The sequence below is a fragment of the Mirounga leonina genome, unplaced genomic scaffold (genome assembly GCF_011800145.1).
Source record: "Mirounga leonina isolate KUSES-001 unplaced genomic scaffold, KU_Mleo_1.0 Mir_180, whole genome shotgun sequence".
NCBI lineage: Eukaryota > Metazoa > Chordata > Mammalia > Carnivora > Phocidae > Mirounga > Mirounga leonina.
The window spans coordinates 28006268-28033849 of NW_023270469.1; the positions used below are offsets into that span (position 1 = coordinate 28006268).

The window sequence follows — 27582 nt, forward strand, 5'->3', positions numbered from 1 at the left end:
ATGGACCTGGATTGGGGAAGAAAGGTATTTATTGGAGTACTGCTAATCTCTAGAGATTTACAGAGCACCTGCCTTTAGCAGAATGCATCCAGCAGCCCCTTGCTCTGCCTTTGAGGAAGGCTTTCCCTTCCTGTCGTGTAGAGTTCTGTATCCAGCAGGCACATAATACCTGCTTGTGACAACCCCGCCTCCCTCAGGAGGTGACTCCTCTGGGAGACCTGTGCATTAGATTGATGCTTCCCAAACCCACCACTGATGTTGTTCAAGTCCTGCTCCCAGATCTCCAGGGGGGCCGAGCAGAAGGACACAATTTCAACAAGTACCCCACATAATCTGATTCCACCCACAAAACCCCAAGCACTTGGGAAGCCCCCTCCTGGACCCTTTACCCCGAGGGCAGTGTGGACCCTGCTGGAAGCAAGATGGTGATTTTTCTGGGTCCTGAGCCGGATCTTCAATGACCCCCCAGAATGCTAAGGACGGGCTTCAACAGAACCACCTGCGTATAGGAATTTCACCTCTTTGGGCTTGTCTCCTCGTATTTACGTGGGGGTGCTGGGTCTAGATCAGAACTGCAGACACAACTCAAGCCAGTAGAAATACTGCATTGGGCTCATATCATGATTTTTAAAAATTGAGGCCACATATAAAAATCAAGAGAGATCACTGACTTCTGGTTTGGTGTACCTACATTGTCATAAGCCAAATGTTCGCTGGAGTTGAGAAGTCATTGCCCCTTTAAGAGAGGGCATGTGCTGTGTCCCACAGTCCCCACCACATCCTATTGGGCTCTCTTGGCCAGCTTCCATTCACTGCTTGTTTGCTGCCTTCCTGGCCCCTGCAGGGGCTGGAGTTAAGGTCTTTGACTTCCCTGATCCCCAGCGTCCCTTGTATTTGTCCCATTCCGCACGCCCAGGGCCTGCCACATTATCCTTCCCCAGCTTACAAGTTAATCATCAGCTTCTCCTTATGTAAATCAGAACAGGAAAGTCTTGCTTGGCCAATTCCTCCGAAAATCTTGGTCCGCTGCCTCTCTTCACCAGCCTGGTGTCCTGTGTCTGCCTGCTCAGCATTTGTCTGCAGACAGGAAGCCCTTTCTTGTCCCTGACGGAAGCTCTCTGAGGCCAGCTGCGGCCGTGGAGGTGCAAGGAGTCCAGGCAGGCCAGCCGGATGAGCGGGGAGTGGGGGCACCGGGGCCAGACCCTGATCTGGGCTGTTTGGGTCCTTGCAGCTGCCACCGAGGGTGAGACACCCTGTGGGAGAGGAGAGCCCTCAGAAGTTGGGGTAGGGAGATTTCCTCACCATAGAGGATTTTCCACTAGTGCAAACAAACCCATCTCTCGGAGGTCCGAAGGCTCATAAAAGGCTATGTAGTAACCTCGGGGCACCTGGCCAATGTCCTGGTGTTACTGAACCCCACCACCAGCCCCCCCCCCGCCCCCGCCAGAGTCTCCTTTGTGGGAGTGGGTAGAGCGCAGAAGACCCCGGTCCTGTCCGTGGGTTGCTCACACCTTGTCGGAGCCTGGAGAGCCCTCTGTCGGAGGCACCGGGGAGGGGCTAGGATGGAGCCCGAGCTTTGCACTGCGGCCCGCCTGGACAGGACGTTCTGTATTAGAATGACATTAGAGCGGGTAGCTCCAGGACACCTGAGTCCTGCTCAGTAAGTAGCTGGCAGTGAACTTCTCAGCACTCCATATTCTATGTGGAGACCGAGAAGCTTGCACTCTCGGGTCCCCAAAATGTCATCCTCATATCCCCGGAGGCGGATGAGCTGATGTCAGGTGACAACATCATGCGAACTTTTTACTTTCGTTGATGTATATTCATTTTCATGTGTATTCAGAAACATAGGCCTAACTCAGCCAAAGCCCAAGTCCATAGCTGTTACTGCTTGGGAGTCCTCTGGGTAAGATTTTTAAAGTTTATTTAAATTTAATTTTAAGAAAAACCAAAAAGCTAGTAGTCATATAGGGGATGCGCAGACAGGCCAGCAAGTGTGCTGATGGGTATGAAGACGACTCTGGGCCAGATGACTTTGTGGGATGCTAGGGTCTGCAGAGCCTGGCATCCATCAGTTCCAGAATAAGGGAAATCTGCTCGGTGGAAGGGAGAGCTTCCTTGTTCCCCAGGGTGACCCGGGCAAATTTTGGGGCTCGGTGTTGTGCTCCTAGGAGAAACTAAGTCGGTGCTCTGATGCAGGTGCTTTCTAAGGCAATCTTGAAAGAAGCCCTGGACAGGGGTTCATTGACAGGGAGTCTAGCTACTTCCTGTTGCCCAGCCTCTGGGCTGAGAAGGAGTGCCCCCAGTGAGGGGAGCTCCTAGTTGGGCTCATTCCGATTCTCTATCCAGCCACTCCTGATTCCTCCCTGTGTGTTCCCTCAGGGCCAGCCGTGGATGCACCGATGAGGAGCACCAGGCTGGGATGGGTCCGGGGGAAGCAAGCCATTGTGCTGGGAAGCACCATGCCTGTGAACATGTTCCTCGGGATCCCCTACGCTGCGCCCCCTCTAGGACCCCTGCGATTTAAGAAACCAAAGCCTGCCTTGCCCTGGAATGAGCTCCGAGATGCCACGTCCTACCCTAAATTGTAAGAGCAGGCTCAGTCCTGTGGTGGAATGTGACCTGGGCATGGGGGCAGAGTACTGAAGGGGAATAAAGGTCATGCAGCTCCCTGGGAAAGGTGGGGGCACCAAGGAGGAGGAGGAGGGGTGCGGAAGTGGACAAGGGCTCCAGTAATCCCATGGCCCCCCAGCTGGCTAATCAGCAGGATCACTGGTGGTGGTGTTCAGAGCACGCAGATTCCTTGGGCTCCCTTCTTGGGACTTCCTGAGTCAGAATCTCCAGAGCTGGGCCCAGGAAACTGGTTTCACTGGAAGGTGTCTAGTGATTTGAGGACCAATTGGCTTTGGAAACCACTGTGACGGACTTACTGAGTCTTGGTCCAGGTGTTTCCATGTCACCCCCCACCTAGGCTTAGTCTCCAGGGTCCAGACTGGCTTTGGGGTGAAGAACCACCCAAGAGGGATTTCAGCTCTAGTGCTCTGTGCCTAATGCAGGGAAATCCACAAACACCTGTAGAATAAATGCGTGTGTCCTGGGTCAGGAGCCCCCCGTCATTGCAAATGTTCAAGCTGAGGTTGGTGAATCGTGATGAGGACTTAAGCATAGGTTGGGAGGTGAGACTTGAAAATCCCCCAGAATCTTCTGATGCTCAGATTCTGGGAAGTCCTCAGGTTGGGCCACACTGGTTCTTGGTTCTTGGCCTTGGGGTCCCAGGCAGAAGGAGTACCCTGATGCCAGGAAGCTGTCTAAGCCACAGAAGAACCCAAGTGGCCCAGGGACTGAGGACACTAAGCTGAAACTCATCTGTTCCTTCCTTCATGTATTCATTCAACTAATATCCATTGAGAACCAACTCAGTAATTGCCTCTCTGTAAGGCCCTGGGGGCACACAGTGGGCTGGTCACAGCTGCCCTGAAGGAACTTGTAGGCTGGTGGGGGTGGTAGGGGCATAAATAATAACACCGATTAAAATATAGAGTGACAAGGGCAACCTTTTAGGGGATCAGAGAAGGATGCTGAGAAGGAACCACCTAGTCTAACCTTGGAGGGAGGTCAGGGATGGCTTTGCTGAAACCAGTGAGGCCTTGATTTCTCATAAACAATATACAAAGGGGCAAAAATGCATAAACACTTGTCTGAGTGGAAGAGGCATATGGGGGTAAATTTGCAGTGATGGTTTCCTACCGCCTAAGCTGTACACTCTTCTATTAAAAAAAATTAACACTAATTGAGCCCTGAGAATATTAGGAATCACATATATTGGCCTCACTCAATCCTACTGTGTCACATGCTCAGTCCTAGGGACTGTGAGGTACCGAGGTGACTAAAACAGTTTTTAGCTGCTCACATTTGAGTGGAGGAAGATGGTAACACTCATGTGCAAGTCTAGGAGAACTTCAAGGGAAGAACACAACATATATAGGTGTTTCTAAAAAGCTGTGATATAACTGGAGAAATCTCAGAAGGCTTCTTGGAGGAGGTGGCACTTGTACCGAATCTGAAAGACAGGGAAGAACATGAGCAAACAGCTATGAGCAGAGAGCAGTCTGGGCATAGGGACCAGCTTGAGCAAAGGCTCGGATACAGGAATCTCCCTGCACATCTACCTCCATTGGTTCCTGGTGGAAAGGCCTAGAAATGTCCTTTTGTTCCTCTGGGGGCAGAAAAGGGAGCTGCTAGAGCAAAGCCCTTGCTATGTAACCTAGTGTCTTGCCCTCTAGGTTGGGGAATTGTTGAGCCATGTTGAATCTTTATGTGTGTGTATCTGAATTGTGGTAGTGGCTGTAGGCATGGGTGAGTGCTAGAAGTTAATGATACAATTACTCTGCACGACGTGGTTTCCTACCCAAAAACCAGATCAAAAAGAATTATAGTGTGTTTCTTTGTCTGTGCCACCATGGCGGGGGCCGGGGAGCTGATCAGACTTTGTACCAGTAGCTCCCATATGCCTCTTCCGCTCAGACACGGGAGACCACCAGGCCTCTCTGTGGTCACAAGGCCTGTCCCCTCCCAGGCGAGTTAGCCGACAGCAACTCTGAGGATTTCTCCTTCCTTCCTCCAAGGTGCCTCCAGAACTCAGAGTGGCTGCTCTCAGATCAACACTTTCTCAAGGTGCATTACCCCAAATTGGAAGTGTCCGAAGACTGCCTGTACCTTAACATCTATGTGCCCGCCCATGCGGACACCGGCTCCAAGCTCCCCGTAAGGCTGCCTGTCATGCCGGGGGTTCCAGCTAGCGGGTTCTTGCCCGGGGACCCAGGCACAGTGGCTAGAATCAATCCTACCCCCTGTTGGGTAAAAGGGAAATGTAATCACTTGACGCATCAATAACTCTTAAAAAGTCAATTAATGACAGATTCACTTTATCTTCCTTTCTGATTGCTTCTTTGTTGGCAGTGACTTGACTTGACCTTTGATTTTTATTTTGTTTTGTTTTTCCCCTCTGTTGAGTATTTAATGGTCTGTAAACATTTAGAAAGACACTGCTTAAAAGGACCCTGATTTTCTGTTTGCTTGTTTGTTCGGGAAATCCTTTTTTAAAAAGGATCATTTCATCCTCCAATTTTTCTGTTTGCAAGGACAGGTAATAATATTAAGTATTTCATTTAAGAATGTAAAATATCTCTGTATAAGTGAACAGGAAAGGTATTAATTTTTAACCACACCCTCCTGTATCCTGTCTCCCCTTCGCCAGTGCAATGGGAGACTCAATCTGTTGGATCCTAACAATATGTATTGAGCACTGACTATGTGCCAGCCACAGTATATTATCTCATTTAACCCCCACAGTAACCAGTGGGTAAGGATTATTGGACCCATTGTACAGATTAAGAAGATGAGGCACGGGGATGGCATAAGTGACTTGTTCCACGTTGTACACACAGTAAGTGGCAGGTCCGATGCCAAAGCCAGGGCTTTCTTTTTCCTCAGTGGCTTTATTCTCTTTTCCCACCCCAAGAGTTGTAGTCCCTAGTATGACTTTAAAAAAGAGAAGGGCGGGGCACCTGGGTGGCGTCATTGGTGAAGCCTCGGACTCTTGGTTTCTCATCAGGTTGTGATCTCAGGGTCGTGAGATCAGGCCCCATGCTCAGTGTGCAGTCTCCTTAAGATTCTCTCTCCCTCTGCCCCTCCCCACCTGCACGCTCTCTCTCACTAAAATAAATGAACAAATCTTTTTTAAAAAGAGAGAATGGAAAGGATTTATTAATAAGTATATCAATCCTGATGGTACCATGTGAATGTTTAATGTTCCCCAGTCCCAATTTTTCTAATCAATATAGTAAAGTTTTCGCACTTCTCTTCCCTGTCATCTCTCCTCGCTTCTCTTCTCTCTGTAGGTAGGGGAAGGGGTGAAGTTAAAACAACTTAAGTGGTTTTTGCTCTCCTACATGGCTTACAGTGATTTCCTTCTTCCTATGGATCACAAGTTCAGAGATATTTAGTTAATACTTTCTGAGCACTTGAAATTGTTCTAAGAACTTTAGATGCAGGATCTTGTTTAAAATCTCATGATAACCCATCAGTGAGATACTTTCATTCTTCACATCTTACAGATGAGAAAAATGAGCCTCAGAGAGGTTAAGTAATCTGCCCAATGTCACCCAGCTCATCTGTGGCAGAGCTGGGAATCAAACCCAGGAGTACCCAGATGCCAGAGCCCACAAGCTTACCCCTGGGCCTTCTTCAAAAGACAAAACCTCTGATGCTACTTAGAAAGGAAAGTGAGATGCTTATATTTCCCTAAAGAAAGAAGGTCCCAGCATGCATGGGGAGGGGATGTGAGTTTCTGGCAGGTTGCCTAGAAAGGTCTTCTCCCTTCCACAGGTCATGGTGTGGCTCCCTGGGGGTGCCTTCGAGACTGGCTCAGCCTCCATCTTCGACGGGTCCGCCCTGGCTGCCTATGAGGATGTGCTGATTGTGACCACCCAGTACCGGCTAGGAATATTTGGTTTCTTCAAGTGAGTGTCCCCACGTGACTGACACCCCGGATCCCCAAGGCACAGCTGTGGGCAGCCATAGGGGATTCAGTGCCCAGCCGCCTAAGGAGGAATGAGCCTTCAGTGACATTGAACAAATGTGACCCAAAGTAGTTAGGTAATTTTTGCAGCAGGAAGAGATTAACCCCCAAGTCTTGGTGGATTAAAACAACAAAAAAAATCTTTCTCACTCAAGTAAGGTCCAGCTGAGTGATCATGACTGGCAGACATCTTTCCATGTGGTCCATCAGGGACCAGGGTCCTTCTATCTCATGGCTCTGCCCTCCTTAAGGGCCCAGACCCTCTGCATTTGACCAGCAGATGAACAAACAGAGCCTCCACCTCGAACTCCTTGAGCTTCAGGAAGCAGATTGACATCCACTGAGCATTCTCACCCTGCCTCTTGCCCCAGCACAGGGGACCAGCATGCTCGGGGGAACTGGGCCTTCCTGGACCAGATGGCCGCCTTAACCTGGGTCCAGGAGAACATCGAGTTCTTCGGTGGGGACCCACGCTCTGTGACCCTCTTTGGCGAGTCAGCGGGAGCCATAAGTGTTTCCAGCCTTGTGAGTTCTTCTCTTTGGGGGGCTTGAACGAACCTCGGTGGGAGAGGTCACAAAAATGAGGACCGTGAATCACTCGTGGCTGATTGGTACTTCATGTCGAACAGACACCTTGTCTCCCTCAAGCCTCCCATCGTGAGTTAGCGGCTCAGTCTCCTTTCGTGGACAAGAGCTGTCATCAGGAAGAGTTTAAATGAACTGCCCAAGATCACCTAGTGAGTAACAGTTTGAAGAAAAATCCCTTATATTTATAGGGTCAAAGCCCTGGACAGGTAATTACTCGTTTAATAGAAAAACTCAGTTAAAACATAAAGTAACAAAGGACGCACATAACATTTTATTTCAACTTCCAACATAAAGTGTGCATTTCTCCACCAATGGTTTGATACGGTGCCATATCTTTTCAGGGTCAGTCTGTTGGCCGGAGATCCACCATGGGCTCTGGGCATAACCCCCTCCCCCCAGATTCATTGTCCTCTAACAGCTGCTTTAGCTTCTTTACAGCGAGCACGAACTTGAGGTGCCTGCCTTGTAGTCTGTGAATACAGCGTGCTCATGGAAGCTTCTGCTGCCTCCCCACATATCTTATACTCTTACCTTGTTCACACCAAATTAATCTGACGGCGGTATTTTTCAGCTACTTGCCTTCATCAAAGGTTTCTTTCCCCAAACATAATTTTGTTTTCTTTTTACACGCATACTTCATTGGTTCCCACGATATTTCATCGATTAGGTCATTACAATAGCAAGTGTAAATGACAAAGCAAGTTTGGGAGCAAATGCACCTTACTCGTGGCCAGAAACCGGTGGGAATAGAAAGGTGTGTGGCACTAAAAAACAGCCCTCTGGCTCTGAGGGGTCGGCATCTCCTGGGCCTCAGCTAACAGGTTAATCACAGAAGGCAGTTACATGGAAGTGGGTTAAGAGAGCTTCTGCTGTATAGCACTTGACAATATACAAGATATTTTTCTGTCTTCAAGATAACTCGATAAGGTGAATTAGAGTAAATCAACTTTTACATATATGATGACAGCCGCCATTTCCGGAGTGTGTAGTATTTGACCAGGCATCGTGCAAAGCCTTCTGCATTCGTTACTTCTGCCCTACAGAACAGTTCTGTGATATGGGCTCCATTTTTCCTTCTGGTTTTGCAGGGAATAGATTGATGCTCAGAAATATATAAAAAACTTGCCTGAGGTTCTCCAGCCAGGAAGTGAAGGAGCTAGCACTCACACACTAGAATGTTTGACCTCAAAGTTCCTGGGAGTTTGGGGCTCAGAGAGGTTAAATAACTTGCCTAAACTTTCATGGCTCGTCCTTGAATCCCCAAACCAGGGCTTTTTTTTTTTTTCTCCTGTATGTGTAGAGCTTTTAAGGAGACTTCCTGGGAAGGTTTCTTTAAAGAAGGATGGGTGGTGTGTGTAGTGGATGGGGAGTCCCCTGCCTGACTTCTCCTGGTCTCCTGTGTTCTCATTCCAGATTCTATCCCCCATGGCGAATGGCTTATTCCACAAAGCCATCATGGAGAGTGGGGTAGCCATCATCCCTTTCCTGAGGGCCCCCGATGATGAGAGGAATGAAGATGTAGGTATACTGTTAATACCTCTCTAGCTTCCTCTGCTTGGTCAGGGGAGAACGTGGTTAGGTGTTGATAGACCATGTGCTTGGCCGTCCTTACCGACCATGGCCAAAGAATCCGATGCTGGCCAAGGCGAACCTTACTGCTTCATGGAAGGCCTGGTTCAGGAAGTAGTTCTCCAGCGCCGTCCAGCTGGTGCACATGAATGTGTGTGCGTGCGTGTGTACATGAATGTATATGTGATAGTTCTTACATCTTATTCACTCTTCTTCACCTGGGATATATAACTCAGTCCCCTGTGTGATATATACTTCATTTCCTGTACCTACTCCATTCCACCTAGAGTACTATGTTAAGAAAGATTCTGAAGCTGTTTCCAGTTCAGTGGGAAAGAACACTGTGACTGATGCATGTTGTCTGGCATGAGATTGTAAGGGGACGGTGAGGCATATGCCCCAGACTTTTGTCATCTGTCATCTTGTTTAGTGCTCTACCAAGCAGTGAGGACCTGGAGACCAAGGTCTCTGTCTCTTTCACGTCCCAGCATAATGCCTAGGTTCTAGTAGGTGACTATTGATGTTTGCCGAATGAATGAGTTAACAAATGAGCTGATTCAGTCAATGAATATTAGCACAGGGCTGTGGAGCCATCTCCTGGGGACTGTGCATTTTAGTGGTATATTTGCTTAAATACCTTGTAGAAAATAACGGTGTACACCAAGAGCAGAGACCTAGAGATATGATATTGTAAACATACCCTCAATACACAGGGAATATTGATTTGGAGAACACGATATATCAGCTTTCGGTTTGTGCACATACTTATTCATTCAGCACACATATATTGAGTGTCCCTTGTCCCCCCAGCTCTATGTTAGAACTTGTAGGCTTATAAATGGAGACAGGCCACACTGACTTGAGAAGACCATCATCTTTAACCTGGAGTCCAGGAAAAGTCTGGGAGGTGGTCCTTGAGCTCCTACAGTTGTAGGCAGATTCTGTATGTTTGTGCATTTTCCCAGGGAGAGGGTTTGTAGTTTTCATTGGATTTTCAGAGCCTTCATGACTCCCAAGCACTTAGGGACCACCACTTTCAAGGGAAAAGTGCTCAAGGAAAGTTCAATGACTGGGAGAGATAGTGTTTAGGAAAAGGTTAGGAAGAGCAGGTGGGAATCCGTGACATGACAGGAAATTAGAGAAGGAGGGAGTTCATGAAAGGACATCTCAGAGGAGGTGGGGATGAGTGAATTGGTGGGAGACAGAAAAAGATGTTCAGGGTTTTCCAGGCTGCAGTGGGGGTGAGGCTGAGCAGAGCTGACAAGCTGAGACTGAGCCAGAGTCATGCCTCAGCATACAGTTAAGTCATGCTTGCAAAGCTGCTCCTCACTCTTGGGGCTCCTGAGTTGGGCTTCTGGGCTCAGTGGGGCCTAGTGCCATGGAGTCAACGTCATAGGACTGGTGTCTCCGTGACCAGGAAGCTTGACTCTATTCGGTAGCCACAGACTGACACACCACCTCCCCCAGCTCCAGCTGTTGCTGAATATGGCCAGGAGGGTCAGGCAGGAGCATGAAGAGGTCCAGGGCCAGCCTGTCCTCAATGGGTACATTCCATTACATGTACATGGGGGTGGGGAGGGGCAGCAGGCTTCATATATGAGGAACCAGCCTGGGGCTGGATCAAGGACTCTTTTCAACTTTCATTTTCTTGGCGGCCTTCATTGCTGTGCTCTGACCCAGTCCTCTGGAAATAGTTGCAGGTGATCGCGCATGTCTGTGGTTGCAACGCATCAGACTCCGAGGCCTTGCTGCAGTGCCTGAGGGCTAAATCCCCCGAGGAGTTGTTGGACATCAACAAGGTGAAGACGGACGGGAGGGTCTGGGGGCCGAGAGACTCCACCACTCTCTTACTTACTTTGATTTGGGACTTTGGAAAGACGGAGGTTGGGATTCAGAGTAATGGCCATAGAAACACAAGGTAGAATATGTAGAATATGTAGAACCCTGGTAGGTAATTTAAGGAACTTGATGGGCTGGGGTGCTGCTTAGCCTGGAGAACATCCAGGAAAATATGAAGGTTGTCTCTAAGTCACCGGGAAGAGGGACTGCACCTGTTCCACATGCTGCCAGAAGTTAATTCAATGCCAAGAGCAGGAGTTCTGTTAGGAAGCCATTTTGGCTTGGTATAACCAAGAATTTTCTAAAAACACAGTTGTCTTCAAAACAACCAGCTCCTAGATAAGGTAGTGTGACACCCACCTCTATAGGTATGCAAGCAGAATCTCGATGACTGCTGATAGATTTTAGTCACTGGATGATTCATTGGACCAAATGAGCTGTTATGTCCCTTCCAATCTTGAGAGCTTCTGATGGTCCTTGGAAGAGCGAGGTCATTATCTGTCACATTCCAACATTTGTTAAGTAGCTATTTGGCGTGGATGAAGTGTCTGCTGTGAGCAGTGCTGGAATCTGGGAGCTGGTTACAAAGTCCTTGACCTGATGTAGTGTGAAAGGTCTTCTATGTACTCCCTTCCACCCCTATTCCCAAACAGAGACCCCAGAAAACCATGGATAGAGCCAGGTGTTGCTTCCTGAGACCCAAGAACTATCCAGCCAAGTCGAAGGCAAAGATACACCAACCCCCACTACTCTGACCACCTCCAGCCCCCCACACCATGCCTGCCCCTAGCTCACCACTCTGCCCATTGCATTTGGCCAGTGGTTCTCAAACTTGAGCGTGCATCAGAATCACCTGGAGGGCTTGTGAAACGAGTTGGCCGGGCTGTACCCCCAGAGTTTCATATCTAGTAGGCTTGGGCGGGGGCCTAAGAATTTGTTTCTAACAAGTTCCCAGGTGATATGCTGATGCTGCTGGTCCAGGACCCATACCTCGAGAACCACTGTTGTAGGCTCCTGTCTTTTTTAGGTAGATACTAATTATTATCCTCATTCAGCAGATGAGGACTCTAGGCAGGAAGCTGAGCCCCTTTGCCCAAGTAAGTGGCAGGGCTGGGCAGGCAGCACTCGTGCCTTGGGAAGGGCCAAAGGTGGCTTATTTTTCCTTTCTTAATGCAGTTTGACCACTGCTGGAGTGGGTTGGCTCTGCTGGGCTAAGGGTTTGGGGGACAGCGGATTTTAGGAAAAGAAACAGATGCTGATTTTTCTCTTCTTCCTTATTCCAGAAAACCAAGTCTTTCACTCGAGTGGTTGATGGTTTTTTCTTTCCTGATGAGCCTCTAGACCTATTGACTGAAAAAACATTTAATTCCGTTCCTTCTGTCATCGGAGTCAATAACCACGAGTGTGGCTTCCTGCTGCCCCTGGTAAGAATCCCAGCTGTCCTCCCTGTCGCTCCCTCAGCCGCGAGGCAGCTGTGTGCTTCCAAGCTGAGCACTCCCATGCAGGACGCCAAGTGCTGTGAGGGAGCCCGGCAGCCAAGGACGCGGAGACGCCCCTTCCTCTCGCTCAAAGAGGGTAACTGAGGATTGGGGGCAGCCGTAGCCAGTGTCTGCCCTGCTCCTCATATAAGGCTTATAGAGAAAGAAACAACTCTATAAACAGTAAGGGAGGATGGGATCCATTTGAGCTTTGATCAAAACATTACAAAGGATTGTTTCAAATTAGCACAGTTACTATACTTCAAAGGTGAAATTCATGCAGGTTTGGAAAATTTCAGGCCTTTACATTTTCACGTCCAGCCTCGGTTCTGGCATTTTGACTTCCAAGAGAGCTCTCGAGCCTCGTCCAAGTTGCAAAATTATTGAATCGCTTTAGTCATTCAACAAGTATGAATGGAACGTTTGCTACCTGCTCTACACTCTTGGCAAAACCCAAGCGTTCAGGGGCACCTGGGTGGCTCAGTCGTCAAGCGTCTGCCTTCGGCTCAGGTCATGATCCCAGGGTCATGGGATCGAGCCCTGCATCGGGCTCCCTGCTCCATGGGAGGCCAGCGTCTCCCTCTCCCACTCCCCCTGCTTGTGTTCCCTCTCTCGCTGTCTCTCTCTGTGTCAAATAAATAAGTAAAATCTTTAAAAAACCCCAAAAACCCCAAGCATTCAACACTAAACAAGTCACATGGCTCCAGCTTTCAGCAAGCTCCCATCTGAGTGAGGAGAGCAGATGAAATGCAAGGTTGAATAGATGGTTTCAGGAAGGGGCAAGTGCTATGAAGTACGTAAACTGGTAGAAGATCTTTAGGGAGGAGAAGGGGTAGAGAGGAAAGGCTTCTCTGAGGAGGGATCGTTTGTGCTCGGGCTGAATGCTGAGAAGGAGCCATGATTCCTTGACCCTGCCATTTAAGAAGCCCCTCCTGATTCGAAATAAACTTTTCATCTGTCCTCAGAAAGGAGGAATGCTCAAATTCATAATATCACCATGGCTCAGTTAGAGAGACCAACCTCCTCCTTTCAAGCTGAGAGAGATGCGGTCATGAAAGACAGAGGTCTGCCACGGTTAGACGCTAGTTGGTGCCGTTTAAAGCCAGAACCCTGAGTCCCTTGGGCTGTCAAAGGCACGTTCTGCCATGATGAATTTGACCTACAGAGCAATGTTTTGGGGTAAGTGAGGGTGGGGATCTTTCTCTTCATGTTGTAAATGAGGCAACTGAGTCACAGATTATGGCGTAAGGAAGGCCCTTCAGTACTTTCAGGTCTGTGCCAGAAAGAAGAAGGCAGGTGCTCCTGATGACAGCCACCACCACCGTAACCACTGCAACCGGTCCCGACTGCCTTCCGCGTGCCAAGTGTATGCCATCGGTGCGACAGCTTGCAAACAGGCATTGGGAGTTAGAGAAACTTAGCCTCAGAAAAGCTAAAATTCCTTTCCAAAGTCTCCCAGCTGGGGAGGAGACAGTGGTGTATAATTTTTTTCATGCGCTTAGGCTCTGCCATTAAATGTTGGGTTCTCTGTTAACCTGCTGTGTGACCTTAAGTGAACTGCCCAACCTCTCTGAACCTTTATTCCCTTAATGTGTGAAATAGGACTGGTCTTACTACCTGCTTCACAAGTACCCATCAAATAGCCTGGCATATAGCAAGTGCTCAGTAAATGTTAGATATTGGAATTATTCAAGTGGTGCCATGATATTTGGTGCCCAGGTCTGCATAGGTCAGGAGCCTGGGGCGGTGCTCTTATTTCGTGTGACCTTGCAATTACATCCACTGCTGGCCATTGGAGACCGTGGGTAATCCTCCAAAAACAAATCTCAGCTCCTGAACATATAGAGAGGTTCTCAGTAGTTGAAATATACTTGTGGATAAATTGAATGACCCTGGAGATTCCCTCAGATGCCAGGAGACGAAGTTGTTTAAATATTTACCCTGGTGATTTATTATCCTAAGATTTTCAGCAGAAAATGTCAAAGAGAAATTCATTTGACAGCTGAAGAGTACTTTTACCCTCTCATATTTTTAAGCTGTGGTACTGGCCAGGGAGGCGTCAGTTAGCAAATAATTACCCATAGGCTCGTACAGAGCCTAGGTTCTTAACCCCCAGCCTGGCCACCTCACTGGCTGTCGGCAAACTGCTGGCTTCTCAGAGGCCCTGATTGCAAAGGTCTTGAGAAAGAGAACCGTAAGTCACTGGCTTTGAGATTTTCTGGTCTCTGTTTGGACTTGATGCCAAAGCCAAGGTGTAGGCTATTATCAGTTTGCCAAGGCCGCCGTAATAAAATACCACAGACCAGATGGTTTAAACAACAGAAATTTATTTTCTCACAGTTCTGGAGGCTGGAAGTCCAAGATCAAGGTGTCAGCAGGTCCAGTTTCTTCTGGGGCCTCCCTCCTTGGCTTGCCTTCTTCCTGTGTCCCCACATGGTCTTTCCTCTGTGTGCACGCATCCCCGGTGCCTCTCTTGTGTGTCAGAATTTCCTCCTCATATAAGGCCACCGGCCAGATTGGATGAGGGCCCAGCTAACGTCCTCTTTCTCATTTAATCACTTCTTGAAAAACCCTCTCTCCACATGGTCACATTCTGAGGTAGCGGGGGCTAGGGCTTTAACATGGGAATGTGGGGGCGGTGTCAGCTCCTAACATGGCCTTTCCACAGAGCAGCCACTCGGGCGCCACAAGACCACAGGTATGGCAGGGACCGGCGGCATTTTAGCAAACGTGGGAAGAAGAAACTTGATTGCTCCACCAACCCACTGAGGCTGCTCCTGCATGTCGCCCTGGGGGCTGAACAGGTTCCTGCTCTCCAGCCTCTCTTCTTAAAAAGCAGGCACTCTGACCCTCAGAGAGACCGCTTTCCCTTCTGGTGACCTGAGGTGCTTCTCTCCACAGAAAGAGTTTCCTGAGATCCTCGGGGGCTCCAACAAGTCTCTCGCCCTGCACTTGCTACACACAGTCCTGGTAAGTGAGCTTGGGCAACTGATTTTTCAGTCAGCTGAAACCTCCTTGCGCCACTCTCAGGAGAAGGGATGGGGGCTATAGACGTTCCTCATTTGCTCATTCAGTGAATCTTTGCTAAGTGTGGTTCCACCATCCCTTATTCAGTCTCAAAATCCAAGGAGCTCTGAAAACCAGCCCACAGGGCAGCCACACTTGCCCCAGCCGATATGTGGCCACTGGTCCTTATTGTTCCCATTCACGTCATTCATCCCACTATTCACGTGCTTCTCTGCGGACATGGTAATGTAGGGGCTGAAGGGACCACCCCCCAGAGCATGTGACATCATATGCAGCCTCGGTACTGAATCCGCAGACCGTGGGGTGGGTGGAAGGAGGAGGCACTTTGGCACAGTGTCTAACAAACCAGATCAGAGGAATGTCCGAGGCCCTCTGGTGCCCGGGAGGTACCAGAGCCACGTGGCTCCCTCAGGGAGAAGGGCCTTGAAGAATGAGTTAGGTTTGTCTGGCTCGTGGAGGAACAGGGGCCAGGGGCTCTGCTGGTCATATGGTCCAATCAGGGGCACTTGCACCAGAGCCTGGAGTTGCTCTGGGCCTGATTAAAAACACGCAGCCTTCAGAGGACCCGCTGAATGAGTCTGAGCAGTACTCCCTGGTGTGCTCTGTACTGTCTCCAAATTCCAAAGAAACTTCTGCAGGGCTGTGCCTGTCTTCATGTGGCAAGTGGGAGGACTGATGGTCCAGGTGCCATAACTTGTCCCAGCATTTCCCAGGCTCCCAGATCCCCAAGAACATCACCAGTGTGGCAGATCCTGAATCTTCATGAAGTTTACTTTGCACTGGCCAGCATTTGTGGGCAAGTTGAGGGATGGAAGCCTGGGAGGCAGCCCCGTCCCAGGTCAGAAAAGCACAGAATGCCCTGTTCAGGGATTTGGCAACGGGTCTCAGGGGAGACTGACAGAACTGAAGACGGGCTCTGTGCCAGATAGCACGTTTCTCATGTAATCCTCTGAACAACTCATTTTTTATAGATAAGGGAACTCCAACAAGAGACTTGTTCAAATCAAACAGCAAAGGACTGGAGGCAGCACTGCTTCCAGAAGCAGGGTCCCAGTAGCAGTACAAAGGTCTACACTCAGAAGAGTCCTACATTTGGTTGACAGGGATGGCTGTTTCTGACATCTCAGAGAGGCGTGCGCACTGTGATTAGGAGCGCACAGTCTGGCTGCAGATAGACTTGCAGAAGAATCATTGTTGCACCGGTTTGGACAACCACTTACCCTCTCTGGGCCTCAGTTCCCTCATCTGTGAAATGGGGCTAATTTTGATATTTGCCCCATAGGGTCACTGTGTGGATTAGATGAGACAATGCACGTAAAGACCCCAGAATCATGCCCGCCCAAGCAAATGCTCAATGTGTTGGCTGTTGTTGACCTGGGTCTCCTGTGACCATGATTTTTTTACAGCACATCCCCAACCAGTATTTATACCTTGTGGCTGATCAATACTTCTCCAACAAGCACTCCCCGGTTGAGATACGAGATAGTTTTCTGGACTTGCTTGGAGATGTGTTCTTTGTGGTCCCTGGGTTGGTCACAGCTCGATATCACAGAGGTGAGTCTCTGAGTACCCCCACCCCCACCCCACAGCAGGGTCACAGCCCAGCAAGGCCAGTGGCTGCAGAGAGTCTTGTGGCCTGATGACTGGCCACCTGCTCCACCCTTCTGTTCCCTCAGTGAGAGGGAGTTCTCAAGAATGTGTGGGATATAACCCTGCACACTGACCTTCGCAATTCCTGTGCCTTTCAGAGTTCAGGGATGTTGATCAGTTCTGTTGTTTCTGTTTCTTCTCCTTCAGGACCATGCAAAAAATTCCCACCTCCCCATAATTTGGGGGGGACTAGTTTCCCAGACTCCTTTCTCTTTGGAAGTGTCTTCCCAAGCACTTTAGCTCTAAGGAGTAGTGGAGCAACCAGAAAGAGAGTATTATTTGGGGGAACACAAACCTTGTCTCCCCTCTCCCTGCCCTAATTCCTTCTCTCTCTCCTTCTCACTCACTCTCTCTTTCTTCTATTCCCCTTTCCTCATCTTTCCACAATTTTTTTTTTACCAAGAGCCTACTATGTGCCTGACAGTATTCTGGGCCCTAGAGATACAGCAGTGAACAAAACAAAGACCCTGCCACCATGAAACTCACATTCTAGTGGGGGAGATTGATAACAAACAAGTAAAGATAGAATATGTATGTGTTAGATGGTAATATAAGTAAGATAAAACAGGGCAGGGGATAGCAGTTGCAGGGCGCTGTGGGATTCTGTATCATAAGGTCTACAGAGGTGATGAGGGAATGAAGACCAAGAATTGACTCTTGAATTTGGGAACACAGAGATCACCGGTGACTTTGACAGGAACTATTGTGATGGGATGATGTAGATAAAAGTCTGGTTAAAATGGATTCAAGAGAAAATGAGTATACTGATCTTCAGAGAATACATCCCAATCTCAAAATCTCAGCAGTGGTTTTGGAAAAAATGAATGAATTGATTTTAAAAATTTACATGGAAATGCAAGTATAGCCAAAACAATCTTGAAAAAGAATAACAAAGTTAGGGGGCTTACAAGTCATCTGATTTCAAGTCTTATTTTTGAGATGCAGGAATTAAGAATGTCTGGTATTGGCTGAAGGATAGACAAATAGAACAGAGTGGAGAGTCCAGAAAATAGTTAGCCAATTTTTGACAGAGACGCTGAGATAATTCAGTGGAGAAAGGAAATTCTGTTCAACAAACAGAGCTGGAATAACTGGATATTTATGTAGAAAAAGTGAACCTCAACACCCTAACTCACACTATACACAAAAATCAATGTGAGATGAGTTGTAGATCCAAATGTAAAAGCTAAAATTGTACTTAAGCAAAATTAATATATATATATTTGCTCATCAAAAAACACTGTTAATAATGTTAGCAAAAATAGTGGAGGAGGGAATTCCAAAAATCCGTCCCACCACAAAAGCAATGAATAAACTGATAAGTACTGTCAGAATCAATTTTATCAGAACCTGGAAACAAATCAAGGGTTTATAGCAAGCAAGTGAACATTTAATCAAGATAAAGATCCTTGAGTCTCAGTGAGAGAGTGTGGCATTTCGATTTACTCTGCACCATTTCCTGCTACCAGCTAGGCAGTGGCCTTTAAGACAGCAGCCCACATTTAGAGTATAGGCTCCTAGTACTGGAGGGAGAAAAAAGGACCTTATACTCAAAGAATTGTGGTTTTTTCCTTTAATCTATCTGCTGGCTCCCTAAACAACTAAGCTTAAGGGGATTGCTTTTATTTCACCTAACCCAGAACTGTCTCAGGGATTAGGAACCTGCCTGGAGGGCATTTTTCATCAACATTTAAGGGTAAATGCATTTGCTGGGGGCACCTGGGTGGTTCAGTTGGTTAAGCGTCCAACTCTTGATTTCAGCTCAGGTTATAATCTCAGGGTGGTGAGACTGAGCCCTGTGTCCAGTTCTGCACTGGGCATGGAGCCTGCTTAAGATTCTCTCTCTCCCTCTCCCTCTGTCCCTCCCCACCCCTGCTCACATGCACACATGAGTGCATGCTCTCTCTAAAAAAAAAAAAAAAAAAAAAGTAAATGTATTTGTTGCTGCCACCAGAGGCAAGGGATAACAGTTAGAATAAACAATAGACAACACTTAGGAAGAAAAGCTGGGCAATGGAATGCTCTGGGAATAAAGGTTTGAGAAGCTCCCTCATGTTCCTGGGAGATTAGAAGGCCTTGTGCATGTCCAGAGTGGGGAGAATGCTCAGAAAAGGCCTGGGATGGCCCTAAGCTGTTGTATCTGGTTGACCTGAAGGCTATTCTCTTACAGAAAGTGGAAGCTAAGTAAGAGTTGTAAACTGTCTAGCTGAGTGTTGAGGGTGTGCTTTAACACACACAATGCCCATCTTCAAAGACTGGGAGATTTTGTTTGTTTGTTTTAGGCATTTATGAAAATCTCAGCTGACTCATAAAATGATTAGTTGGCCACGAAGATAACAGGAGAAAAAAGACTTTGGTGGTCACACATGACGAAGAACAGTCAAAATTAGTACAGAAACATTTCTAAACAAGCTAACAACAGCAACCACAACAAGCAGTAACAGTAAACCATGGCAAAGGGGTAGAATCTGATGTTCAGAGTTGCCACGTTATAATATTCAAAATCTCCAGTGTCCAACAAGGCATGCAAAGAGATGGGAAAGTATGGCCCACAGGCAGGAAAAAAGGAAATTAGTAGAAACTGTCCCTGAAGAACCCCAGACATTGGATTTACTAACCACTTTAAGCCAACTATTAAATATACTCAAATAGCTATAAAGGAAACCACATATAAAAAATTAAAGGAAACCATGAAAATGATGTTTCGCCACATAGAGAAGCAATAAAGAGAGAATTTATAAAATTATAACAAGTAACAAGGTCCAAATAGACATCTGGCATTGTGAAATACAGCAACTGGAATGGAAAATTCATTAGAGAGACTCAATGCAGATTTGATCATGGAGAAGAAAGAAACAGAGAACTTGAACATAAATCCATTGAGATTACCCAGTGTGAGGATCAGAAAGATAAAGGAATGAGGAAAAATGAACAGAGCCCAAGAGACCTGTGGAACACCATGAAACATCCCAACATATGCAAGATAGGACTTCCAGAAGGAGAGGAAAGAGAAAAGAGGTAAAAATAATATTTAAAGAAATTATGATCAAAATGTCTCAAATTTGATGGAATTTGAATCCCAAGTAGGAAAAACTCAGAAATCCACATAGAGATATAATCAATCAAACACCAAAAACAGAGAAATTCCTGAAAGCAGTTAAGGTGAATAGACTAATCATGTACAAAGTAGTTTCAATAAGATTAACAGCTGATTTCTCAACAGAAACCACAGAGGCCAGAGGCAATAGAATAACTTATTCAAAGTGCAGAAAGAAAAAAAAGCCTGCCAACCAAGAGTTCCATATCTGTCAAAACTATCTTCAAAAATGAAGGGGTAATCAAGACATTACCAGATAAACAAAAATTGAGAGATTTTGTCACTAGTAAACCTGCCTGAAAAATGCTAAAGGGAGTCCTTAACACTGAAACAAAAGGACACTAGACAGAATCTCAAATCCACAAGAAGAAAAAAGAACACTACTAATGGTACTTACATTACTTATGTTTACTTATAGAAGTCAGTATTGTCAAATGTCTAATGTCTCCTTGTTTTCCTATATGATTTAAAGACAACTGTACAAAATAATAATTATAAATCTATGTTTTCACATACAATGCATCAAGATCCAATCTGTGCCAATAACAATATAAAGGCACAGAGCTGTAAAGGGGGAAAGCTTTTGTATACTATTGAAACAAAGTTGGTATTAATTTGAAATAGATTATGATAAATTAGGATGTTAATTGTAACCCCAGGGCAACCACTTAGAAAATAACTAAAAATATGTATAGTAAAAGAAACAAGAGGGGATCAAAATGGTACACTGGAAAATATTATGGTAATGGAAGACTTGAAGAATAGAAAAGTTATAAGACATATGGGAAACCATTAGTAAAATAGCAGAAGTAAGCCCTTCATAGTCAGTAATTATACTAAACGTAAGTGGATTCTCTCAAAAGGCAGACATTGCAGAATGAGTGGATTATAAAAACAGTCCAACTGTATGCTGTCTACAAGAGACTCACTTTATTTTCTTTTAGTGGTTTTTAAAAATTTTTTTAATTGTTAAATCACCATACATTACATCATTAGTTTTTGATGTAGTGTTCCATGATTCATTGTTTGTGCATAACACCCAGTGCTCCATGCAGAACGTGCCCTCTTTAATACCCATCAGCAGGCTAACCCATCCTCCCACCCCCCCTCCCCTCTAGAACCCTCAGTTTGTTTTTCAGGGTCCATTGTCTCTCATGGTTCGAAGAGACTCACATTAGAACTAAAGACACAAATAGGTTGAAAATGACAGTGGATTCTTAGATATAACAACAAAAGCATAATCAAAAAAGAAAAAAATCCAGATAAATTGGACTTCATTAAAATGAAAAATTAATGTGCATCGAAGGGCAATATAAAGAAAGTAAAAAAGACAACCTGCAGAGTGGGAGAAAATATTTGTAAATCATTTATATGATAGGGGTCTATTATTTGGAATATACAAAGGACCCTTAAAGCTCAGCAAAAAACCAAACAAGTCAATTCAAAAATGGGCAAAGGATTGAATGGACATCTCTCCAAAATAGATATACAAATGACTAATAAGCACATGAAAAGGTGATCAACATTATTAACCATCAGGGAAACGCAAATCAAAACCACAGTGACATACCACTTCATACCCACTAAAGTGGCTATAATTTAAAAACCAACAAACAAAACCCAGAAAATAACAGTGTTATTGAGAATGTGGAGAAACTGGAACTCTCATGTCCTGCTGGTGGGACTGGTAAATGATAAATGCAATGCAGAAAGTGGTTTGACTGTTCCTCACAAAATTAAACATAAAATCACGGTATAACCCAACAATTCCACTCCTAGGGATAGACCCAAGATAATTGACTAGCAGCTGGTCAAGCAAAAATTGTACATGAATGTTCATAGCAGCCTTCTTTAGAGAGGCCAGAAAGTGGTAACAACCCAAAGATCTATCAGTTGATGAATGGATAAACAAAACGTGGTGTACACATAAGATGGGTTATCATTTGGCCATAGGAAGCAATGAAATCCTGACACCTGCTACAACGTGGTTGAACCATGAGAACATTATGCTAAGTGAAAGAAGCCAGACACAAAAGGCCACATGTGTGATTCCATTTATATGAAAAGTCCAGAATAGGCAAATCCACAGAGACAGAAAGCAGTTTCCAAAGGACAGGAGGGAAGGGCAAATGGGGAGTGACTGCATAATGGGTCCGGGATTTCTGTTTGGGGAGCTGAAAATGTTCTGGGCCTCAATAGTGGTGATGGTTGTACAACATTCTGAATGTACTAAAACCTACTGATTTACATACTTAGAAATGGTTCAAGTGGTGAATTTTATGTTATGTGTATTTTACCTAAAACAAAAAACAAAAAACCCAATGTTGCTACAGAAAGGAGAAGGCAAGCCACAGACTGGAAGAAAATATTCACAACATAATTATCTGACAAAAACTTCACATCCAGCATATGAGAACTCTTACAATTCAATAATGAAAAGACAAACGTTCCAATTACAAACGGATAAAAGGCTTGAAAGGACACTTCACAAAACAAGATATAGGAAAGCCTCTTTTGGCGCATGAAAAGTTACTCAACATTATTAGTCATCAGGGAAATGCAAAATAAACTCCAAATGAGGAAACCATGTATACCTACTAGAATGGCTAATACTGAAAACACACACCATACCCACAAGTACTGCGAAGGATGTGGAATATTCAGAAGTATCGTGGACTTCTGGAGGGAATGTAAAATGGTACAACCATTCTGGAAAACTGTCAGTTTCTTATAAAATTAAGTGCACACCTACCCTATTACTCAACCATTCTACTCTTAGGCATTCACTGAAGAGAAGTGAAAGCTTATGTCCTTCCTTACATATGGACATTAATAGCAGCTTTAATCATAATAGCACCAAACTAGAAGGAACCCAAAAGTCTATCATCAGATGGGTGGGTAAATATATTGTGGTATATTCATGCAATAGCATACTACTTGGTGATAAAAAGGAATCAATGACTGATACATGAAATAACATGGATGAATCTCAAAAACATTACACCCAGGAAAAGAAGCCAGACACACAAAAGTATATATATTGTGCTACTCCATTTATGCAGAGGTCAAGGACAGGCAAAATTAATCCGTGGTGACAATCAATAAACGGGTTGATTGTCTCCTGGTAGAGCGGCCACAAAGACACACAAGGGAATTTTCCAGGGTGATAGAAATGCTCTGTATACCTTGGCATGGTGGTTACAGGAATGTGTATACACTTGCAAAAACTCATCAAATCATGTCATTAAAATCTGCACTTTTTATTGTCCATAAATGACACTTTAATTAAGAGAGAGAGAGAGAGAGAATGAGGGAGCAGAGATAATGAGTATTGTAGGGTCTTGCTAGAAGGGATTTAGAGAGATAAGCCAGTAGCCAGAGGGGACGCTGAGACCAAGAGTATGTATGTGTGTTTGTGTGTGTCTCTGTGTGTGTGCGCGCGCGTGTGTGTGTGTGTGTGTGTTAACGGGAGGCGTGTAAGCATGTTGGCTGCTAATGGCAGTGGTCCCGTAGAGAAACATTGATGGTGCAGGGAAAGGTGGGGGCGGGGAGGAATTACAAAGCAAAGACCTTTAGCAGAGGAGAAGGAATGTTGGAAGCAGGGAATAACTGTTCGGTTTGTCTCCGGACAGTTGAACCAGAATCAGTGGGAGCAAGTCACAGGGAGGTAGATCTTTGCTCAGTAGGAAAGGCTTATCTCAGCCTGCCCTGAGGGGTAGTGAGCTCTTGTCACCAGGGGTGCAGGGGCTGCTGTGGCAAGTACTAGCCTCCAATAAGGAAGAGGGAAGTTAGCAGAGTTCAAGTCACCTATTGTCTCTGAGCCGTCCCACCCACGGGTGTGGAGGACCTGCTGGGTGGGGATGCGGGGCCAGCCCCTGTTCCCCCACACTTTGCCCTGGCCACAGGCCCTCTCCTATCTCTGTGCAGATGCTGGGGCACCTGTCTACTTCTACGAGTTTCAACACCGGCCCCAGTGCTTGAAGGACACAAGGCCGACTTTCGTCAAAGCCGATCACTCTGATGAAATCCGCTTTGTATTTGGAGGTGCCTTCCTGAAGGGCGACATTGTCATGTTCGGTAAGGAACAGGCTTTGGGGGCGGGGTGCTTCTGCTCTTGTGGGGACTCGAGCTTGGGATGAGCTGGGGAGAAGCCCCTCCCCCCACCCAACATGATGCCAGAGCCCTGGAGTACTGGTGGGTTAGAACTTAGTCTGTGGTTTACACACACAACCATTCCCTGGAAAACGCCCCCACTCTTATTTTTAGAAACCAAGATGAAAAGGAGTTGCCAGCATTGGCTTGATGAGTGTTTCTCTTTGTGCTAAAGCCGAAAGGGCTGGGCAGTTGGGGGCACTCAAGCGACCTAATTTCTTTTCTTAATTAAAACCACTTTCTTCCTTCTCTCTGACCACTGGTCTTACCCTCCCTGCCCTTTCCAGACCTGTCGATGAGGCTACCACCCAGTGCTTTAAAAGGCAAAAACAAACAAACAAACAAACCAAAAACCAAAAACCATGTTTTTCATAATTCCCGAAGTCCTCTGGACCCAGGTGGCCTAATGTAGATGCTTGTGAGCTGCTGCTAGTGAGGTTAGCTCATCCATTCCTGAAGTTATGACCTGCGCAGGGCCTAAAATAAGCCAATCAGGTGAGGTTATCCACAGAAAAAAATTACAGCAACTACACACTACAGATATCACTAAAATATTTTGTTAAAGAAATTGTACAGTACAGGCTCTTGACCAGTTCATGCTGGCCTCTCGACGATGAGGACCGGGCCTCCGCATAAATACGTTTGTGCGCTGAGGTTTATTTGTTACGTCATTTATTCATTCCCATCCTTATAATGCAGATAATAACACAACTACCTCTTAACTACTAGGTTGTCATAAGGATTCAGTGAAAATTCTCACAAGGCACACAGTGAGTGCTTAATAAATGTCACTGTACTATTACTCAGCAGCCATCACCAAGCTCATACTGTGGGACGGGCACAGGACTGTCCACACGGGAAAAAATGAACCACATGTGTGTCAAAGTGTAAATTCCTTCATATCTAGGGGCGCCTGGGTGGCTCAGTTGGTTAAGCGACTGCCTTCGGCTCAGGTCATGATCCTGGAGTCCCAGGATCGAGTCCCACGTCGGGCTCCCTGCTCGGCGGGGAGTCTGCTTCTCCCTCTGACCCTCCTCCCTCTCATGTTCTCTGTCTCTCATTCTCTCTCTCGCAAATAAATAAAATCTTAATAAATAAATAAATAAATAAATAAATTCCTTAATATCTAAAGAGCTCCTAAAACCAGTGGGGAAAGAACAACCCAGTGGAAAGCTGGCTAGCAGATACACATAGACAGTTTATGGAAAAGGAAACATGAGTGACTTTTAAGTATGAAAATCCACTTGACCTCACCCATAACAAGAAGATTGCACACTAACCTTGACTGAGGAAGACTTCTTCATCTATCAAGTTTGGGAGGAGCAATACATTTTACATAATGTATTTGAGCAGGTGTAGGGAGACAGACAACCTCATATATTAATGCAAAACTCTACCAAATTTAAAATGCAGATGGTCTTTGCCCAAGCAATGCAACATCTAGAATTTTTTTGTGCAATTATACTTGCACACAAGCAAAAGTATAGACACACGCTGAAGCATTGCTTTTACCAGCAATGATGAAAACGTGTAAAGATCGAAACCGATGTAAAGATCCACCAAGAGAGTACTGCATACATGAATTATATATTCACTTGTAATTGCATATATACATATTTATGCATTATACATTTAGAGAACAATAAATGGCAATAAATGGTGGGTTTATAGGCGACAGTATGGAACTATCTCCTGGATACGATTTTAGTAAAAAGAAAAAGACGGAGAATATGTGTTCATATTATACTGAGTGTGTAAAAAGGTGTCCTCTTAACCCCTAGTACATGACTAGGCTGCCTTTGGAGGGCACTCAAAAAGCTGGTAGCTATGGTTGCCTCTGAGCCTGGGGACTGGGTGTCTGGAGAAAAGAGATGGGAGGGAAACTTATTGTCATTAGATACCCCTGCTGCATTTTGGATTTTGTACTTTGAGCAAGGATTACTTTCTCAAATAAAGAAATGCAATAATTAATTAATTGCATGAGGTGGGGAGTGGTGGAAAGAGACACAGAGAGAGGTGGTCTCTGTCCCCAGGGAGCTCGCAGCCTCATAGGAATGACTGGAAAAGCACTGGCTAGATGGGGAAGCTGCATGTTCAGCCTCCTCCAGCATTCGGAAGCCACGACTCCTTGGGCGAGTCCTGGCTGCTCTGGGCCTCAGTCTGTGCAGATGCAGAATGGATGCATTGATTGGTGGGCTGGTGAGGGGATCGGCGGAAAGGGAGATGTGAACGTGATTCAGCACACCCGAGTCACCTTGGCCTCCTGGTGAATCCGTGAGAGCTGGATTTTGTGATTGTCTTCCTTCAGAAGGAGCCACCGAGGAGGAGAAATTGCTGAGCAGGAAGATGATGAGATACTGGGCCAACTTTGCTCGGACAGGGTAAGTGAGCCGCGCCCCCCCCCCCCCCCCAGCCTCCCCCACATTCAGGGGTTGGAGGATGGAAATCTCACCCCCGTCTCTGCCCTCACTTCCAGGGACCCTAACGGGGAAGGCCTGCCTCTGTGGCCAGCCTACAGTCAGAGCGAGCAGTACCTGAAGCTGGATTTGAACATGAGCGTGGGACAGAAACTGAAGGAGCAGGAGGTGGAGTTTTGGTCAGATACCCTCCCCCTGATTATGTCTACTTCCACAGCCCTCCCTGGTCCTCCTTCCTTACTCTCCTTTTCTCTGTTCCTGCCTTTATTCTTCTCTGCTCCTTGAGAAATTGTGTGTGATTTTGGTTTTCCTTCTTCTGCAATTTCCCCCATGATCATTAGCTCCATTTTTGTGTTTAGCTACTTTGTGAAATCAGCTGCTTTTACTGATGTTTTATGGACGTGGGGAGGATCCCTAGGGGACTTCTTTTCTATATCAAACAATGCTGCTTGTCTTGGAATGCTACCAGATCTCTTCAATAAATCTGCAGGAGGGCCAGCCTATTGGTTGGCATCATAATGATCTTGTTACTAAGAGAAAACAAAATCAGAACGTGAAATATGTATGGGGAGCAGAATTTAATCCTGTGCTCAAAACTCTCCCCCAACCCCCAGCATCCAAGGTGAAGTGGATTTCCTATCAGAGGTGTGTATTACCTGAAATCTGAGTGCTCTAACTGCAATCCAGGCAGGTGTCAGCCACAAGCCAAGCATGGATGTCTTGAACCTCGATGGCTAGAACTGGGTCTTTCCTCCAGTGGGGGAGGAGGGGGTGGGGCGGCCAGAGAGCCTCCTTCTCAGCAATGGAAACCAGAGGTCCATCAAGGTCAGGAGCCAAGGAGTCAGACACCTGGTGGCAAAGTCAGGTCAGGTGGACACCGAGGAGAAAAAATGTTTGCCTGATGGGGCGGAGACTAATCTATGCTTCCATAAACCTACACTGGGTGCCTGATGTGTGCCAGACATATCCACACTGGGGCTACAGTGGTGAGCAAGACATGCCCTCCACCAGGGCTAAGCAAACACACAGTAAGCAAACATTCACACTAGTGAATAGCTGATGACATAAATTGGATAAGATCACTCAGAGTAAGGTGTTGTATAAAAGTATAACAGGGGGATCTAATTTAGAGGCAAGTCTTGGGAGGTTCTCTCTGGAGAAAGGATGAATTAAAGTTAACCAGAT

The 27582-nt window shown here is 46.2% G+C and overlaps 1 protein-coding gene across 1 annotated transcript; it reads left to right on the forward strand.

Moving 5' to 3' along the window:
• Positions 1-1170: 1170 nt before the first annotated feature.
• Positions 1171-27422, forward strand: CES5A (carboxylesterase 5A). Its single transcript, XM_035025186.1, has 13 exons — positions 1171-1243; positions 2383-2587; positions 4626-4764; positions 6388-6521; positions 6952-7105; positions 8582-8686; positions 10432-10536; positions 11860-12000; positions 14956-15024; positions 16488-16635; positions 23756-23905; positions 26289-26361; positions 26457-27422. The coding sequence occupies exons 1-13, from the start codon at positions 1171-1173 to the stop codon at positions 26680-26682; spliced, it is 1722 nt and encodes a 573-aa protein (XP_034881077.1). The 3' UTR covers positions 26683-27422.
• Positions 27423-27582: the final 160 nt, after the last annotated feature.

Coding starts and splice junctions, on each gene's coding strand:
- CES5A (XM_035025186.1), top strand. CDS start 1,171: ATGAGCGGGGAGTGGGGGCACCGGGGCCAGACCCTGATCTGGGCTGTT. Junction 12,001..14,955: donor GTGGCTTCCTGCTGCCCCTG/GTAAGAATCCCA, acceptor TTCTCTCCACAG/AAAGAGTTTCCTGAGATCCT. Junction 23,906..26,288: donor GGGCGACATTGTCATGTTCG/GTAAGGAACAGG, acceptor GTCTTCCTTCAG/AAGGAGCCACCGAGGAGGAG.